We start from the raw sequence: 19,314 nt of genomic DNA, 5'->3' as shown, positions 1-19,314 counted from the left end.
TCTGCAGATAGTTGGCCACTCTGACTCTCTAATGGACCAATTTTATCCCTCGTTATCCTTTTGCTATTAATATAGCGGTAGAAACCCTTCGGATTTACTTTTACCTTACTTGCCAAAGCAACCTCATATCTTCTTTTAGCTTTACTAATTTCTTTCTTAAGATTCTTTTTACATTCTTTATACTCCTCAAGCACCTCATTTACTCCATGCTGCCTATAACTATTGTAGATCTCCCTCTTTTTCCGAACCAAGTGTCCAATTTCCCTTGAAAACCATGGCTCTTTACAATTTTTACGATTTCCTTTCAACCGAACAGGGACATAAAGATTCTGTACTCTTAAAATTTCACCTTTAAATGTACTCCATTTCTCTTCCACATCTTTCCCATAAAACAAACTGTCCCAATTTACTCCTTTTAAATCCTTTCGCATCTCCTCAAAGTTAGCCTTTCTCCAATCAAAAATCTCAACCCTAGGTCCAGTTTTGTCCCTCTCCATAATTATATTGAAACTAATGGTATTGTGATCACTGGACCCGAACTGTTCCCCAACGCATACCTCTGCCACCTGACCCATCTCATTTCCTAACAGGAGGTCCAGTACCGCCCCTTCTCTAGTAGGTACTTCTATGTATTGTTACAAAAAACTATCCTGCACACATTTTACAAACTCCAACCCATCCAGCCCATTTACAGAATGTGTTTCCCAGTCTATGTGTGGAAAATTGAAATCTCCCACAATCACTACCTTGTGCTTACTACTAATATCTGCAATCTCCTTACATATTTGCTCTTCCAATTCTCGCTCCCCATTTGGCGGTCTATAATACACCCCTATAAGTGTTGCTACCCCTTTCCCATTTCTCAGTTCCACCCAAATAGCCTCCCTAGACGAGCCCTCTAATCTATCCTGCCAAAGCACTGCTGTAATATCTTCCCTGATAAGCAATGCAACACCTCCACCTCTTGCCCCTCCAATTCTATCACACCTGAAGCAATGAAATCCTGGAATATTTAGTTTCCAATCACAGCCCTCCTGCAACCATGTTTCACTGATCGCCACAACATCATACTTCCAGGTGTCAATCCAGGCTCTAAGTTCATCCACTTTTCTTACAATGCTCCTAGCATTAAAATATACACATTTAAGAAACCCACCCTCTCTTATTCTCTGATTATTTTCTTTTTCTTCTCTCTCCCCTACATTTTGGGTCAGTGCTACCATTCTCTGCATCCTGCCTCACACACTGACTGCTAGCTTTCCCAATTTGAGTCCCTCCCCCCAACCGTTCTAGTTTAAAGTCTTCCCAGTAGCCTTTGCAAATCTCCCCCTCAAGTAAATATTGGTCCCCCTCGAGTTCAAGTGCAACCCGTCCTTTCTGTACTGGTCGCACCTTCCCCGAAAGAGGTCCCAATGATCCAGAAACTTGAATCCATACCCACTGCACCAGTCCCTCATCCACGCATTTATCCTCCACCTCGCTCCATTCCTACTCTCACTGTCGCGTGGCACAGGCAGTAATCCTGAGATTGTTACCTTTCCAGTCCTTCTCCTTAACTCTCTACCTAACTCCCTAAATTCTTCTTTCAGGACCTCTTCTCTTTTTTTATCTATGTCGTTGGTACCTATATGCACCACAACCTCAGGCTCCTCTCCCTCCCATTTCAGGATTTCTTGGACACGTTCAGACACATCCCTGACCCTGGCACCAGGGAGGCAAACTACCATCCGGGACTCCTGTCTGCGTCCACAGAATCGCCTATCCGACCCCCTGACTATAAGCAATTGCAATACTTTAAAAAAGTAAAAAAAGTAGTAAACTCAAACAATACAAGCATGTCAAAATTGATAGGCATTTTCCTCAGTCCTTTGCAGTGAATCCCTTAATTAATTAAAAGTTAATGAAGGAGCAGGCCCTGTTTGAGGTTTATCCAGGCATCAGTTGTTCAGGTGCACCTCCCAGCAGAACTGGTGGAGAATTTACAAGATTATGCACTCCGTTTATGAGCTGTCCAGCAAACATGTGCTGTCAGTAAAACATCCATTAACAGCCGAGTCCAACGTGGGACGCTATTTAAAGAGGAAAAATAATATCTCATTTTACCAGGCCGCTTTTGGCACCCAATCCGTGTGATTGTACCACTCTCCACTGTGTGCTATAATCTGTGTGACTCTTGTGGTCTTGTGTCATTTGGAGGCTGATCATATAGATGCACAGGCACTGGTGAGCTTTAAAGAGTGGTTGGACTGGCTTGGATGGTTTCCTCTGGAATGCCTGAGCTTGAAGGGAGACCTGAGAGAAGTATATTTCATTATGAGAGGCAGAGGTTTGTAGGCAGTCAGAACATATTTCTCAGCGTGGAAATGTCAAAGACTTGAGGGCATAGTTTTGAGAGGGGCAAAGATTAAAGGAGATATATTGGGCAAATTTATTTTACACAGACAGTGGTAGGTGCCTGGAACGCACTGCCAGGAGTAGTGGTGGAGGCAGATATGTAGGTGGAATTTAAAAGACTTTTAGAGAGTTCCAAGGACATGCAGGAAATGGAGAGGTGAGGGGTGCAGGTAGATGAGATTCGTTTAACTTGGCATCATGTTCAGCACAGACATTGTGGACTGAAGGGCCTGTTCCTGTGCTGTACTACCCTATGAGCTATGTAAGATATGAATCCCCGACATTATACCATAGCATAGAAACATAGAAAATAGGTGCAGGAGTAGGTCATTCGGCCCTTCGAGCCTGCACTGCCATTCAATATGATCATGGCTGATCATCCAACTCAGTATCCTGTACCTGCCTTTTCTCCATACCCCCTGATCCCTTTAGCCACAAGGGTCACATCTAACTCCCTCTTAAATATAGCCAATGAACTGACCTCAACTACTTTCTGTGGCAGAGAATTCCACAGATTCACCACTCTCTGTGTGAAAAAAATAGTCCTTATCTCGGTCATAAAAGACTTCCCCCTTATCCTTAAACTGTGACCCCCTCCTTCTGGACTTCCCCAACATTGGGAACAATCTTCTTGCATCTAGCCTGTCCAACCCCTTAAGAATTTTGTAAGTTTCTATAAGATCCCCCCTCAATCTTCGAAATTCCAGCAAGTACAAGCTGAGTCTATCCAGTCTTTCTTCATATCAAAGTCCTGCCATCCCAGGAATCAGTCTGGTGAACCTTCTCTGTACTCCCTCTATGGCAAGAATGTCTTTCCTCAGATTAGGAGACCAAAACTGCACGCAATACACCAGGTGTGGTCTCACCAAGGCCCTGTACAACTGCAGTAGAGCCTCCCTGCTCCAATACTCAAATGCTTTTGCTATGAATGCTAACATACCATTCGCTTTCTTCACTGCCTTCTGCACCTGCGTGCCTACTTTCAATGACTGGTGTACCATGACACCCAGGTGTTTGACCTGCCTGACCTTCCTTAATGACTATGTTCTAATGTCTGAATTTCATGACTATACCATGGACAATATTGAAATTATTATTATTTTATGTTTGAGAGGTGTATCTAAGATGAGAATGATCAGGAACATCAAGTAACTTAAATGAAGATGTTCTAAAATTCATAATAGGATGTGATTTTCATTTTATTTGATTTCATCCCCTCAGAAATTATGTGGAACATGTTGCTCATTTGATCACAGACTGGGTGGAAGAAGAGGAAGTCAAGTACCAGGAGGAGTTGGCAGCCAAAGAAGCTCTGCTGGAAGCTCAGAAATTACTGCCGCCTCCACCTGAAGTACCTGTAGAACCCGTCACCACTGCTGAGAAATTAAAGAAGGGCAAAGCTGGCTCAGGAAGTAAATCTCAAGGTACACAACACCATCTGCTCAAATGACCATTTCACTCAAAATCTATTTAAAGAAGCGTATTCGGAGAAAAGGAAGAATCCAGTAGACACAAATTTCTGAATAATTCAGTGGGTCAGGCAGTATCTCTACGGAAAAAGGATGGGTAACATTTCTGAAGAAGGATCCCGACCCAAATCTTAACCCTTTTTCTCCAGAAATGTTGCCTGACCTGCTGAGTTACTCCAGTACGTTGTGTCTATCCTTGGTATAAATCAGCATCTGCGGTCATGGGCTGCAGAACCGGTGGGGCGGGGGCTGTAGCCCCCCCACCTTTTTGGTTAGACATGTTTCAGTGTCTCCGGCTTTGGACGATGCGCTGCTGTGCTCTGAGCAACCTGGTCGTGGGTGTTGGAGAGCTGGGGCGGAGAGAGGGATGGAAGCAGCGGCAGGGGCAGATGCGGATGGGGAGCCGGGGCTGGCGAGTGTTTGCCGGGCTGGTGAGCCGCTCGCTGCAGCTCCGACCATGGAGCAGACTCAGTGCAAGAGTCCCGGGCCGTCGGAGGCTTCGGAAGTGCTGTGCCGTTGCCGTGAGAGTCTCTGCGCCGAATTCGCCCTGGTGGCCAGCATGGACCAGGCTGAGGCTCGGTGCATCCTGGAGGATAACCAGTGGCTGCTGGAAGTAGGTACCAAGCACTGGGTAGAAGCGGTGGAAGATAGAAAGCATTCTGCTTGCCTGCTAGATTTTCACTTAGTGTAACTGCAGGAAAACATTTCCGATGTTGGGGGAGTCCAGAACCAGGGGTCACAGTTTAAGAATAAGGGGTAGGTCATTTAGGACTGAGATGAGGACAAACTTTCTTCACTCAGGAGAGAGTTGTGGATCTGTGGAATTCTCTGCCACAGAAGGCAGTGGAGGCCAATTCACTGGATGTTTTCAAGAGAGAGTTACATTTGCTCTTGGGGCTAGCAAAATCATGGGATATGGGGAAAAAACAGGAAATGGATACTGATTTTAGATGAACAGCCATGATCATATTGAATGGCATTGCTGGTTCAAAGGGCCAAATGGCCTATTCCTGCACCTATTTTCTATATTTCTATGCTTGAGTATATGGCAATAAAACTCGACCACTTGATTTTGAAGCATTCATGCATGGTGGAGGTATAATGTAGTCATAGAGTGATACAGTGTGAAAACAGGCCCTTCGGCCCAACTTGCCCAAACCCATCATCATAACCCAGCGACACTACCTGCTTTTGGTCCATATCCCTCCAAACCTGTCCTATCCATGTATCAGTCTAACAGTTTCTTAAATGTTGGGATAGTCCCTGCCTCAACTACCTCCTTTGGCAGCTTGTTCGATACACCCGCCACACTATGTGTGAAAAAAGTTACCACTCTGATTCCTATGAAATCTTTTCCCCTTCACCTTAAATCTGTCCTCTGGTACTTGATTCACCTACTATGGGCAAGAGACTCAGTGCATTGAAACATATATTTCTAATGCATTTTAGATTTCTCGAAAGTCTTACTTTAAAAAACATACACCCCCTCTATTAATGTCATGGTTTAATGATTCTAAATTCAAATCAAAATGAAATATTCGTCAAAAGGAATAGAATAGAATAGAATAAATGCCTTTTATTGTCATTCAAACAGCTTGATTTGAACAAAATTGCATTTTCTACAGTCTTAACATTACAAAAAAAAACAAGCCCCACACTTAACTCACTTTACGCAAACATCCATCACAGTGAATCTCCAACACCTCCTCACTGTGATGGAAGGCAAAAGTCTTATCTCTTCCCTTGTTCTTCTCCCGCGGTCCAGCAGTCCAACTGCAGCGTCTAGACGAACTGGGGCTCCCGATGTTAAAGCCCCCGGCGGGCGATGGTAAGTCCCGCGGCCGTTAAGCTGCGCCGTGCGATGTTAGGCCCGCTACGAGTCATTTAACCCTGCAATTCTGGAGGGAGAAGTTGCCGTTGCGGGAGCTCCGCAAAGCGGTCTCCCACCAGGGACCTGCGAGCTCCCGTTATTACCGCATACTTTCAAAATACTCTGATTTTTTCCCCCGAGGAAAACATAATTTGTATGACTTTGCTAAATCAGGAAATGTTATGATTATTTCTTGTCCCTTTTTCCAACTACAAACAAAAAAAAATAGCACTTGAAATTATAACACATTTCAAAGGTTTTTTGTGAACTTTTCTGAACCGTGGAAGGCACTGACGTTGATTGGGGAGGGGGGGGGAAATGGGGGATATGTCACCCCATTTTTTGAGGTGGTGGATGGCCTGTTTTTGGAGGTCGAGCAATAACAAAAGTAATAATCACCTGCTCCTATCTCTCATGTACATTAGCTAAAAAATACAAAAAAAAAACATTGAAATCATACTTCTACAATGCACTAAAACATGATTTTAATACATCAAATTTCAAAAAGTCCCTACCCCCCCCTCCCACACCCTCTCCTCACTCAGTAGCTCCACACCCTCGCTGGGTATCCCCAAGGCCAGTGATCAATGATCGCTCAGCCCCCCACTTTCAAAAACGCTCCGCGGCCCCTACTTTTTTTCTACAGGAGGAATTTAGTGTTTGTAGAAAATAAGAATGAAAATATTACTTTTGACGTAAACTAACTACTTTTCAAAAATCTCTTCTTAACTATGGCTTAATAATGGCAAAAAAGCTTATACTTAAATTTTGGAAAAATGCAGCCACACCAACGCTCAAAATGTGGGTTACAAATATGTCTGAAATGTTACATCTTGAAGAAATTAGACTTTTAGGCAAAACAGACCAATTCTTAATGATTTGGTCTTCTTTTATCTACTTTTTACAAGCATATGGTGCAACACCACCTTAGAAATTAAACGTTTCAGAACCGGGTGAAGGGTGGATAAAGATATTAAATAGGTATATCTCTTTCAATCTCTTTATTTTTATTTCCTTTCTTTCTCTCTATCTCTTTTTTTTCTCTTCTCTTTTTTCCACTCTATCCCCTTCTACCTTTTCTTTGGGCTTTCTTTACTATCTCACGATCTAACACTATCACCACGGCTTATGACACTCTTTTCTTCTCTATTTTGGCTTGTCTCATTTTCTGTTCTATTCTGTTAAATTTGAAACACGAAGTTGTACATGAACTGTATTATCTTATTATGTATTAGGTACTTATGTACTACATTATTGCACTTCTAATAGAAAAATATTTAAAAAAAGAAGAAAATATTACTTTGCAGATATTTTATTCTGCTGATAAATTTGTATTGCCCACATAAAGTCAGAGATTTAATAACATTTTGAAGGCAGAGCATTGTTAAGATCAGAACGATGGGTGCCTGGAAGACCGCTTACTTAGCTTAGTGCAGTTTATGGTAGACAAAAATGCTGGAGAAACTCAGCGGGTGAGGAAGCTTCTATGGAGCAAAGGAAATAGACGACGTTTTAGATCGAGACCCTTCCTCAGACTGTTTAGTTTATTGTCACATGTACAGAGGTACAGTGAAAAGCTTTTATTGTGTGCTATCCAGTCAGCGGGTGGTGATGAAGGCAGATACAATAGTGGTGTTTAAGATTTAGATAGGCACATGGATATGTAGGAAATGGAGAGATATGGATTATGTACAGGAAGAAGAGATTAGTTTAACTTGCCATCAAGTGTGCACGACAATTGTGGGCCGATGTGGGCCATGTGATTTACTGGTCTCTGATGTGTGTGATTCCACACCTGCGGCATCGCTCACACACTAAGATGGGGAGAGAGAGGAGGGGGGAGAGAGGAGGGAGAGAGACGGGAGGGAGAGAGAGGGGAGAGAGAGAGAAGGGTGAGAGAGCGGGGTAGAGAGAGGGGGCGAGGGAGAGAGAGGAGGAGGGAGAGAGAGAGGAAGGAAGAGAGAGGTAGGGGGAGAGAGAGGAGAGTGGGGGAAGAGAGAGAGAGGGGGTGAGGGGGAGAGAGAGAGAGAGGGGTGAGGGGGAAGGGAGAGAGAGGGCAGGAGAGAGAATGGGGGAGGGAGAATGGGGGGAGAGAGGGAGGGAGAGAGAGAGAGAGAGAGAGGGGGGAGAGAGAGGGAGGACGAGAGAGAGAGAGGGGGGAGAGAGAGGGGGGAGGTAGGGTTTTAGAGAGAGGGGGAAGAGAGGGGGAGGCAGAGACGAGCCGAGGCGTGAGCAGGCGAACGTCTTCAGTCAACAAGGCAACTTTTGAACAACGGGGGTGGAGGGAGGGGTGAGAGGTGACGTCAGTCGCAGCACGAGCAGACGGTAGGCAGATCCATTGTCACGTCATCAGCGAAAGAAAACAGGCGTTTTGATTTCAAAGTTGGATCGAATTTGTGAAAATTTTTATTAATAATTCAAGAAATAAAGCACAACATTTTCAGGTAAGTTGATATCGCACTAGGGGGTAAATCTCTACCGGTATATACAAAAATTTCCCATTCTCGTGTCTTTTTTTGAATATATGTATACACACACGCACACGCACACGCACACGCACACACACACACACACACACACACACACACACACACACACACACACTCACACACACACACACACACACATTCTTACACTTTTATAGTTATAATGATTTGTAATATCCGAGATGCAAACATTTGTAATGTTTCTATTTTCATTGTGAGACTGAGGAATTGGATATCATGATGATAGCCTGACTATTTCCAGACAGGACATGGACATCACTGAACCACAATAAGTGAGACTTTAGAGATACAGGATGCAAAAAGGTTCTTCAGCCCACCGAGCCCGCGCCAACCAGTGATAGCACTATTCTACACACTAGGGACAATTTATAGTTTGCAGAAGGCAATTATCCTACAAACCTGTACGTCTTTGGACTGTGTGAGGAAACGGGAACACCCGAAGAAAACGCACACGGTCACAGGGAAAACGTACAAACCCGGTACAGACAACTAGCCAGGAACAAACCCGGGTTTCTGGCGCTGTAAGGCAGCAGCTCTACCGCTGCGCCCCCGTGTGGTCCACTTGGAGTGAATCATCTGCCAGGCATGCCTACATCTCCACTGTGTTTTAAATTGCCAGGCAGCCGACTGAGATGTGGGAGACATTAAGAGCGGCAAGTAAATAAAAGATGCCAGCCCTCATTTGAAAACGTACAGTGAGTTTTTCTAGCGCCAAGGCCAAAGGATGTTCTGTCAGTCAAAAATACATCCATCTAGTCAGCCATTCACTTTCTTTTATTTGTTTAATAGTCCTTGCAATGTACTCCATTCCCATGTACTCCATTGGTGATGAAGGACCTAGAAACATCCTAAGCATCTGATAGGATACATAGTGATCTTTTTTCTAATCATAGGTCACAGATAATGATATAATATTTTTTTTCTTTCAAGCAAATTCTTTAAAAGTTCAGCCCAAGCCAGAACCAGTTGTTGAAGAGGAAGATAAAGAAAAAAGTAATGAATCTTTCATTCGTGAAGGATCACTTAAAGTGAGTATTTCACATTTGTGTCAGCAAAAGCATCACCTGTTTAAAACATATCAATATTTTATTCATTTAATGATTTCAATTTTGTGTAGAAGCCGTACTTTTATCTGTTACATCATCAGAATACACGTGAGAATGGAGTGTGAGAGTTGGTGGACTTGGAATAGCCACCCATCCATTTCCTTCCCCAGATGCTGTCTGATCCACTGAGTTCCTCCGGCAGTTTGTTTTTTTGTTCAAGGTACCAGCATCTCAAGTGTCTCTTGATGATTTTTATGGTTCAGGTGAGATTAGGGGCAGCAGTGTCCATTAAGCAGGTAAAGTGGTAGACTTAGATAGAACAAGAACAGAAAATGTTTTGTGGGCCACTTCTCAGCTTGCATCTGAGAAGTGGCCCGTAGCAACACCTTTTTAACAAGTTTCAATTAAATCACCTCTCAATCTACTCACCTAAATTAGTACAGGCCTGACCTACTCCATCATCCCTGAAAATACTATCCCTTCATCCCGGTATTAAACCCAGTGATCCTTCTTCACTCGAAGAATACTTCTTAAATAAAGAAACCAAAAACAGTATGTAGTATTCAGGGTTAGGGCTCGTCAGCCCATATAGTTGTGCTTTACATATGTGCTTGACGTACTACAAGGTTGAATAAGTTAGGTCTTTATTCTTTGGAGCGCAGAAGGTTAAGGGGGGACTTGATAGAGGTCTTTAAAATGATGAGAGGGATAGACAGAGTTGACGTGGATAAGCTTGTTCCATTGAGAGAAGGGAAGATTCAAACAAGAGGACATGACTTCAGAATTAAGGGACAGAAGTTTAGGGGTAACATGAGGGGGAACTTCTTTACTCAGAGAGTGGTAGCTGTGTGGAATGAGCTTCCAGTGGAAGTGGTGGAGGCAGGTTTGATTTAATCATTTAAAAATAAATTGGATAGATATATGGATGGGAAAGGAATGGAGGGTTATGGTCTGAGTGCAGGTAGATGGGACTAGGGGAAAATAAGTGTTCGGCACAGGCTTGTAGGGCCGAGATGGCCTGTTTCCGTGCTGTAATTGTTATATGGTTATATAGTTATAAGGGCTGGTTGGACATTTTAATGCAGATAATTTATATGTTCCTGACAGATTTACAACTTCCTTGTTTCCTAGGCTTGGAAGAAAGACAAGGAAAAAATAAAAGAGGATGAGCAGAAAAAGGAAAAAAAAACCAAGAAGGAAAGGCCGGAGAGCAAGAAGAAGGAAGGAAAGGCACAATTATCGGCCTCCAAATCGATGAAATCAACAGCAAGATTATCAAAACTGGACACTAAAGTCACTGACGAACCAGCATCACAACCAACTTTAGCGGCACCTGAGAGAGCACCTGAAGCTGAGCCAGTCGAACAATTCTACAAGGTTTGGTATATTAACATAGTTGAGAATTTTGACATTTAAACTTGAAAGTAATTGGCAAGGTTTAAAGGAGATGTGCGGTGCGCATATATTTTACACAGAAAGTAGTGGGTGCCTGGAACGCGCTGCCTGGGGTGGTGGTGGAGGCAGATGCCATACGGTGGCATTTAAGAGTCTTTTAGGTAACGCATGAATTTGCAGGGGTTGGAAGGATTTTGATCAGGTGCAGGCAGAAGAAATTGGTTTATCTTGGCATTGTGTTCAGCACAGACATTGTGGGCTGAAGGGCCTGTTCCTGTACTGTGCTGTTCAATGTTCTTTAAGATTGGCAATAATTAGCAAAAGTTGAAAGGTGAAGTCGCAACATCAGTCCTGGGATTGTCTGATTTTTGTCCCCTCCAACCACTTAGGTTATTGCTAGAAATTAAAATGGAAATTTAATTTTCAGGCCATAGTTTTAGTAAGGTTCCACATAATTTTTTTTAATCACTTTGTTGCATGTAAATTTATCTCCACCAGAATTATTATTTTGTTGTCTACAAAATTTGGGGTGGCACAGAGGTGCAGCGGTACAGTGCCAGTGACCCAGGTTCGATCCTGACTACGGGTGCTGTCTGTACGGAGTTTGTACGTTCTCCCTGTGACAGCGTGGGTTTTCTCCAGGTGCTCCAGTATCCTCCCACACTACAATGACGTCTGGGTTTGTACGTTAATTGGCTTTGGTGAAGATTGTAAATTGTCCCAAGGGTGTAGTATAATGCTTGTGCACAAGGTGATAGCTGGTCAGCACCGACTGGGTGGGCTGAAGGGTCTGTTTCCATGCTGTATCTCTAAAGTAAACCAATGCAATGCAAAGTAAATCTGTACTTTTTGTTGCAGTTTACAGGCTATAATTTTGGAAATGATGTGGTTCGAGTAGCTGGTGAAGTCAAGTCTCTTTTCCCAGTTGATGGGGGACACATTCAAGTGAAAACCACCAACTTCTTACATGGTAATGACATGATAATCCCTCAATAATCCTTTACTGAATGATCACTACTGAACCTATCAGAATTCTTAAGGGCCTGTCCCACCAGCATGCAATTGCATGCGTCTAGCACGACCAAACGGAAGCGGAGTTCGCGGTAAGTACGCGTTAAGTACGCGCAAAGTTCGCGCGTGACGTAATTTTTGTCATACCAATCTGCCGGGCAGGAGGCGGGCCGACTGAATTTGGACGTCGCACGGCGTCAGGCGGTGATGTAATCGCGCAACGCCACGCTCTAGGCGTACGCCGTCAAGACATTGCGTACGATGTGAAGACGCTGTGTACACCGTCAAGATGCTGCGTATGCCTTCAATGCACCTGCGGGCCGACATGCCGTTGGCGCGCGGAATATTCGGACAGTGAAGGATTTTCGGAGCCCCGCACGATGTCGGGACCAGCCCCGCACAACTCCATACACCTCCGCGGTTGGAAGTGGGACCGGCCCCGCGTGGCCATACGCCTCAAGCGACCACGTTTGGTCGCGCTAGACGCATGCAATCGCATGCTGGTGGGACAGGCCATTAACTACTCGTACACCATTAACATTGCTCAGAAGCTGGAATGTGTCATTTGTGAAAAGCAAGACTTGCATTAAGAGTATACTTCAAAGCAGCTTATTTTGCAGATATAAACACATGTTAGTGTTTGAACTTTTATTCACTGATTTGTGATCGGTGGGAGGGGAGGGGAAGGTGGAAAGGAGGGTGGGATAGTGGGAAAAATGTGTGTACAGGATGGGGTGGTTACGTCTTTATTCTCTGGAGCGCAGAAGGTTAAGGGGGGACTTGATAGAGGTCTTTAAAATGATGAGAGGGATAGACAGAGTTGATGTGGATCAGCCTTTCCCTTTGAGAATAGGGATGATTCAAACAAGAGGACATGACTTCAGAATTAAGGGACAGAAGTTTAGGGGTAACATGAGGGGGAAATTCTTTACTCAGAGAGTGGTAGCGGTGTGGAATGAGCTTACTGTGGAAGTGGTGGAGGCAGGTTCGTTGGTATCATTTAAAAATAAATTGGATAGGCATATGGATGAGAAGGGAATGGAGGGTTATGGTATGAGTGCAGGCAGGTGGGACTAAGGGAAAAAAGTTGTTCGGCACGGACTTGTAGGGCCGAGATGGCCTGTTTCCGTGCTGTAATTGTTATATGGTTATATGGGTGGCGGGTGGGGCTCAGGGAAGAGAGAGGGAGGAGGATTGTCAGGTGAAATTGGAGATTTTATTGGTCAGCATCTTCCCATCAGTCCTTGCTTCTTAATATTCAGTTTGAGCTTCATGGATTCATCATGGTCAATGTCTAGATCATAAGGTCATTGTCAGAAGAGATAGGAGTAGAATCAGGCTATTCAGCCCATCAAGTCTACTCCGCCATTCAATCATGGCTGATCTATCTCTCCCTCTTAATCCCATTCTCCTACCTTCTCCCCATAACCTCTGACAATTGTACAAATTAAGAATCTATCTATCTCCGCTTTAAGAATATCCACTGACTTGGCCTCCACAGCCCTCTGAATTCCACAGATTCACCACCCTATGACTAAACATTTGAATACAAACACTGAACGGCAGAGGAAAGAATGCCATACTTTTTGACTGAGCATGGCACCAAATCTCTGAGTACATAGGGCAACATTTTTGATTCGTAAGGGTGACAAATGTTATGGGGAGAGGGCAGGAGAATGGGGTTGAGAGAAAAAATAGATCAGCCATGATTGAATGGCAGAGTAGACTAGATGGGCCAAATGGCCTAATTCTGCTCCTATGACTTATAAGGACTATGTGACGGAGAAATAGTGCCACTGACTGCACTCTGGTCAAGGTGCTGCCATCTTACTCTGAAATTAGGAGAAAGGTCTTTAAGCGGAATTGGAAAATCATTCGAATGGATTATCCCCTATGATTCCTCAACTCCTGCAATCACCTTGGTCTGCCTGATTCATCTTTCTGAACATAAGCGAATCAAAAATGTAGGGGGAATGAACAGCAAACTCAATTAGAGCCACATAATCACAAACAATAGAGCCTGGTTTCACTCACAACATTCATCAAGCCATTAGAATCATTTCACATTTTTTTCCTATGACCTGTTAACTTTAAATGATGATTTGAAGGATAGAGATTTTTCATTTAAGTATTCCAATGTAATTAAACAACAAGGGGTTGTGATAAAATGATAACAAAGTATTTTGTTGCCTCTTTCAATAGGTTCAACAATTATTCAGGTATGTGTCATGAAGGATGGTCACAATTTCTTCACCTACATCACAGATCCCATAAAGAACGTGGAGGAAAACATAGTCGTGCCAACAGTGAAATCACAGTCAAACATTTTTAAGGAAGGTGAGAAAGAATATTTCTCAGAGCATCCTTAAGTGTTTAATGAAATAAAGGAACTTCAATTATGTCGCAAGATTAATTACAACTGATTTGTGATCTAATTTGTTCAGTGGCATATCTTAGAACATAGAACAGTACAACACAGGAACAGGCCTTTTAGCCCACAGTGTCTGTGCAGAACATGATGCCAAGTTAAACTGATCTCTTCTGCCTGGGCATGAACCAAACCCTCCCATTCCCTGCATATCCATGCGTCTATCTAAAAGATGTATGGGGCAAATATGTTTTTACCCAGAGAGTAGCAGGGGCCTGGAAAACATAGCCAGGGGTAGTGGTGGAGGCAGATACAACAGTGGCGTATGATAGGCTTTTATGCACATGAGAACGAGGGATATGGATCATCAAAACACACATGAGATCAGTTTATCTTGCCATCATATTTTGCTGTTCTATGTTTTATGCTTTAAGCATCTACTCATCTATACTAACCTCAGCACCTGGTCTTTAGCCTTCTGTGCCTTGATGTTTCAAGTGCTCATCCGGAAATATCTTAAATGGTGTGACAGTGCCTCCTTCCATCACCCACTCAGGTAGAGCCTTGCAGTATCCAACCACTTCTGTGCTGTTCTATCTCTGCCACTCAAAGGCACCATAAGCAATCAACTAAGGTATCACAAAACGTTCAAATGCGCTAACATTCTGCAGTGTGATTAATACACATGCTTGTGGGGAAAAGATTTTGTTTATGAAGTTGTGTCATTCATGCAGAGGAAGAAAGGAGCTACGTGTCACTCAGCAAGTTTGGGTCATTCTCAGCTGTCCTGGATGATGGAATAATCTTAACACTTAGTAAAGATGTCCCTGAAAAGAAGCAGAAGAAAGGTAAATAAAATAAACAAATAAAATGCTAAACACACAAAATACAATTGCTTTCTTTAATTATATAAGCACAAAATATTTTAATATCTACAACACTGTATTATGTGAAGTAGTTTAGTTTAGAGATATAGCGTGGAAACAGGCTCTTAGGACCACGAGTCTGCGCCGACCTGCAATCTGCACATTTACACTACCCTACATACACTAGGAACAAGAGAGAAGAGTCAATAGAGTTTTATTGCAATGTGTTTCAGATAGAACAATGAAATTTGTGCTTGCTGCAGCACAACAGAGTATATAAACATAATACAGGAGATAAAAGTTCAGTGCGTCTATATACCATAGATAAATAAACAGATAAAGTGCGATAGTAATAATAGACTGTTATTGTTCAGAGCTTGTTTGATGGCTGTGGGGAGGAAGCTGTTCCTGAACCTGGATGTTCCTTGACCTGGATGTTCCAGATTTCAAGTTCCTGTACCTTCTTCCCGATGGCAACGGGGAGATGAGTGTGGGGCCAGGATGGTGTGTGTCCTTGATGATGTTGGCAGCCTTTTGAGGCAGCGACTGCGATAGATCCCCTCAATGGTGGGGAAGTCAGAGCCGATGATGGACTGGGCAGTGGTCACAACTTTCTGCATTTTTTTCCGCTCCTGGACGTTCAGGTTGCCAAACCAGTCAGTATGATCTCCATTGTGCACCTGTAGAAATTCGAGAGAGTCCTCCTTGACATACCGACTCTCCGTAATCTTCTCAAGAAGTAGAGGTGCTGATGTGCCTTCTTTATAATTGCATCAGTGTGCTGGAACCAGGAAAGATCTTCGGAAATATGCACGACCAGGAATTCGAACTTTTTGACCCTTTCCACCATCGTCCCATTGATATAAATGGGATTGTGGGTCCCTATCCTACCCCTTCCAAAGGCCACAATCAGTTCCTTGGTTTTGCTGGTGTTGAGAGCCAGGTTATTGTGCTGGCACCATTTGGTCAATCGATTGATCTCACTTCTATGCTCTGACTCATCACCATCAGTGATTCGTCCCACAACAGTGGTGTCGTCGGCGAACTTGATGATGGAGTTCGCACTATGTACGGCTACGCAGTCATGAGTATAGAGTGAGTAAAGCAGGGGGCTGAGCACGCAGCCTTGAGGTGCTCCTGTGCTGATTGTTATCGAGTATGACACGTTTCCACCAATACGGACAGACTGTGGTCTGTGGATGAGGAAGTCGAGGATCCAATTGCAGAGGGATACACAGAGACCCAGATCTGAGAGCTTGGTAACCAGCTTGGAGGGGATGATGGTATTAAATGCCGAGCTGTAGTCAATGAATAACAGCCTGACATACAAGTTTTTGTTGTCCATGTAGTCCAGAGCGGAGTGGAGAGCCAGAGAGATCGCATCCACCGCATCTGTTGTGGCGGTAAGCGAACTGCAGTGGGTCGAGGTTCTTGTCGAGGTAGGAGTTGCTATGCATCATAATCAACCTCTCAAAGCACTTCATCACCCCAGACGTTAGTGCCACCGGTCGATAGTCATTGAGGCACGTCACCTTGCTCTTCTTGGGCACCGGTATTATTGATGCCCTTTTAAAGCAGGTGGGAACCTCAGACCTCAGAAGTGAGAGGTTGAAAATGTCCGTAAAAACTCCAGCCAGTTGGTCCGCACAGATTTTTAAAACACGACCGGGTACGCCATCAGGTCCAGGCGCTTTCCGAGGGTTCACCCCTCTGAAGGATTTTCTGACGTCGGCCTCTGTGACCGTGACTGAAATACCATCAGGGCGAATGGGGGCTCGGGAAGGCACATCAGTGTTCTTCCTATCAAAGCGTGCGTAAAACGCATTGAGCCCATCAGGGAGTGATGCTTCGCTGACATTGGAGCTGCCTCCTGGTTTTGCCTTGTAGGAGGTGATGGCATTCAAGCCCCGCCACAGTTGCCGAACATCTGTCTCATCCTCCAGCTTGGAGCAGAAGTCCCTTTTGGCCTTTTTGATGACCTTACCAAGGTCGTATCTGGACTTCTTGTAGACCTCTGCATCTCCAGACCTGAATGCCCGGGATCTGGTCTGTGGAAGAGTGCGGATCTCATGTTCATCCAAGGCTTCTGGCTAGGAAACAATCGGAAGTTTTTGTTGGGACGCAGCCCTCCACACATTCCTAATGAAGTCTGTAACGCTGTGGCGTATTCATTCAGATCCGTTGCCGAGTCCTTGAACATTGCCCCAATCTACAGACTCCAAACAGTCCTGGAGTTGTTCCTCTGCCTCCCCCGACCAGCTCTGTGCAGTCCTCACCTCTGGGGGTGCGCTCTTCAATTGCTGCCCGTAGGCAGGAAGAAGCAGCACCGCAGTATGGTCGGATTTACCGAAGTGAGGGCGAGTGAAAGAGCGATAGGCGTCTTTGATGACCGTGTAGCAGTGGTCAAGGGTGTTTGGTCCTCTGGTGCTGCAGGAGACATGTTGGTGGAAGTTAAGGAGCGATTTCTTCAGGTTGCCTTGTTGAAATCTCCGGCAATGGTGGTAAATGCTTGGGGGGTAAGCTGTCTGGTGTTTGTTGACCGCGGCGTGCAGCTCCTCCAGTGCCAGACGTCTGCTTGGGGTGGGATGTAGACCGTGGTCAGGATGATGGAGGTGAATTCCCTCGGTAGGTAGAAGGGACGGCACTTCACCGCCAGATGTTCGAGGTGTGGAGAGCAGGAGTTGGACAGGACTGCCACGTCTGAGCACCACGCAGAGTTGACCATGAGGCAGATGTCCCTTCCTCTCCCTTTCCCAGATGCCAGTGTATGGTCCATACGGTGGATGGTGAACCCTTCAGACTGGACTGCTGAGTCTGGGGAGCTTGAGGTGAGCCATGTCTCTGTGAAACAGAACACAGAGCATTCCCTCAGCTCCCTTTGATAAAGCAGCCTTGACCTTGTCCTCCGCCTTATTTTCAATGGTCTGTATATTGGCCAGGAGGATGGAGAGGGGGCCAAAGTCCCCTACGCTTCAGTCTTACTTGTAGTCCTGCCCGATGACCACGTTTCCGTACTCCATGAAGCCCTCCTCGGTGTTTAAAGGTACAGTACTTGCGAGTCTCCACAAGGTCGGGGATTCCCCTGCGATCGGGAATTCCCTTACAGTCGGCACCTCCAGCTCTGTTGCTGCTGGGAGATCCTGCCCGACGGCCTCGATTGAAGGCCTTCCCCGTGTTTACAGGTACAGTACTTACTATACCTGCGCCCCTCCGCGAGGTCGGGGATTCCCCTCCGATCGGGAATGCCCACACAGTCGCTACCTCCAGGAGATCGCAGTAGCGCTAATGCAATTAAATGCGTTAGCAGCTCGCTACTTACATCGCTGGTTTCTGCAGATTCTTTAATACAGGTGAGCTTAGAAATACTATGTTTGAAGATTTTCTGTTGTGCTGCAGGCAAAATGGCGTCGCAGGTAGGCGCCATCTTGGAAGGATGGTGCCTACATACAATATGTAGACAGCACCCGTTGTTGAACTACAGTCTCTGGCGTTGTAAGGCAGTAGCCACACTGCTGCGCCACAGTGTCATCCCATGTCACCATGAGACAAGTCGGTCTCACACAATTTCATTGATAGTTGATTTTAATTATAGTGAAGTATGTCATGATGTTATTTTACTGCTGGGTCCTTCAAGATGAGATCATAGTTTAGTTTAGGGATACAGCATGGAAACAGGCCCATCGGCCCGCAGAGTCCTTACCGACCATCAATCACCCGTTCACATTAGTTCTATATTATCCCACTTCCTCATCCACTCCCTACACACCAGGGGGAAATTTATAGAGGCCAATTAACCTACAAACTCGCCTGTCTTTAGGATGTGGGAGGAAACCGGAGGAAACCCACGCGGTCAGAGGAGAATGTGCAAACTCCACACACAGACAGCATCTGAAGTCAGAATTGAACCTGGTTCTCTGGCACGTTGTACAGGGCCTAGGTGAGACCACACCTGGAGTATTGTGTACTCCTAATTTGTATTTTGGTTTCCTAATCTGAGGAAAGACATTCTTGCCATAGAGGGAGTACAGAGAAGGTTCACCAGACTGATTCCTGGGATGGCAAGACTTTCATATGAAGAAAGACTGGATAGACTCGGCTTGTACTCGCTAGAATTTAGAAGATTGAGGGAGGATCTTATAGAAACTTACAAAATTCTTAAGGGGTTGGACAAGCTAGATACAGGAAGATTGTTCCCGATGTTGGGGAAGTCCAGAACAAGGGGTCACAGTTTAAGAATAAGGGGGAAGTCTTTTAGGACCGAGATGAGAAAAACATTTTTCACACAGAGAGTGATGAATCTATGGAATTCTTTGCCACAGAAGGTAGTTGAGGCCAGTTCATTGGCTATATTTAAGAAGGAGTTAGATGTGGCCCTTGTGGCTAAAGGG

The 19,314-nt window shown here is 44.7% G+C and overlaps 1 protein-coding gene across 1 annotated transcript in view; it reads left to right on the top strand.

Moving 5' to 3' along the window:
• The window catches only part of spag17 (sperm associated antigen 17), a 224,565-nt gene that overhangs the window by 77,405 nt on the left and 127,846 nt on the right, over positions 1–19,314 (top strand). The window contains exons 23-28 of the mRNA XM_033033446.1: positions 3,616–3,818; positions 9,171–9,268; positions 10,418–10,663; positions 11,540–11,651; positions 13,895–14,029; positions 14,795–14,908. Of these exons, the coding sequence (XP_032889337.1) occupies positions 3,616–3,818; positions 9,171–9,268; positions 10,418–10,663; positions 11,540–11,651; positions 13,895–14,029; positions 14,795–14,908 (908 nt within the window). The remainder of the gene's footprint in view (positions 1–3,615; positions 3,819–9,170; positions 9,269–10,417; positions 10,664–11,539; positions 11,652–13,894; positions 14,030–14,794; positions 14,909–19,314) is intronic.

Source organism: Amblyraja radiata, chromosome 14, assembly GCF_010909765.2.
Source record: "Amblyraja radiata isolate CabotCenter1 chromosome 14, sAmbRad1.1.pri, whole genome shotgun sequence".
NCBI lineage: Eukaryota > Metazoa > Chordata > Chondrichthyes > Rajiformes > Rajidae > Amblyraja > Amblyraja radiata.
The sequence above is the reverse complement of the archived record's forward strand: the minus strand, read 5'-3'. Positions and strand labels throughout refer to the sequence as shown.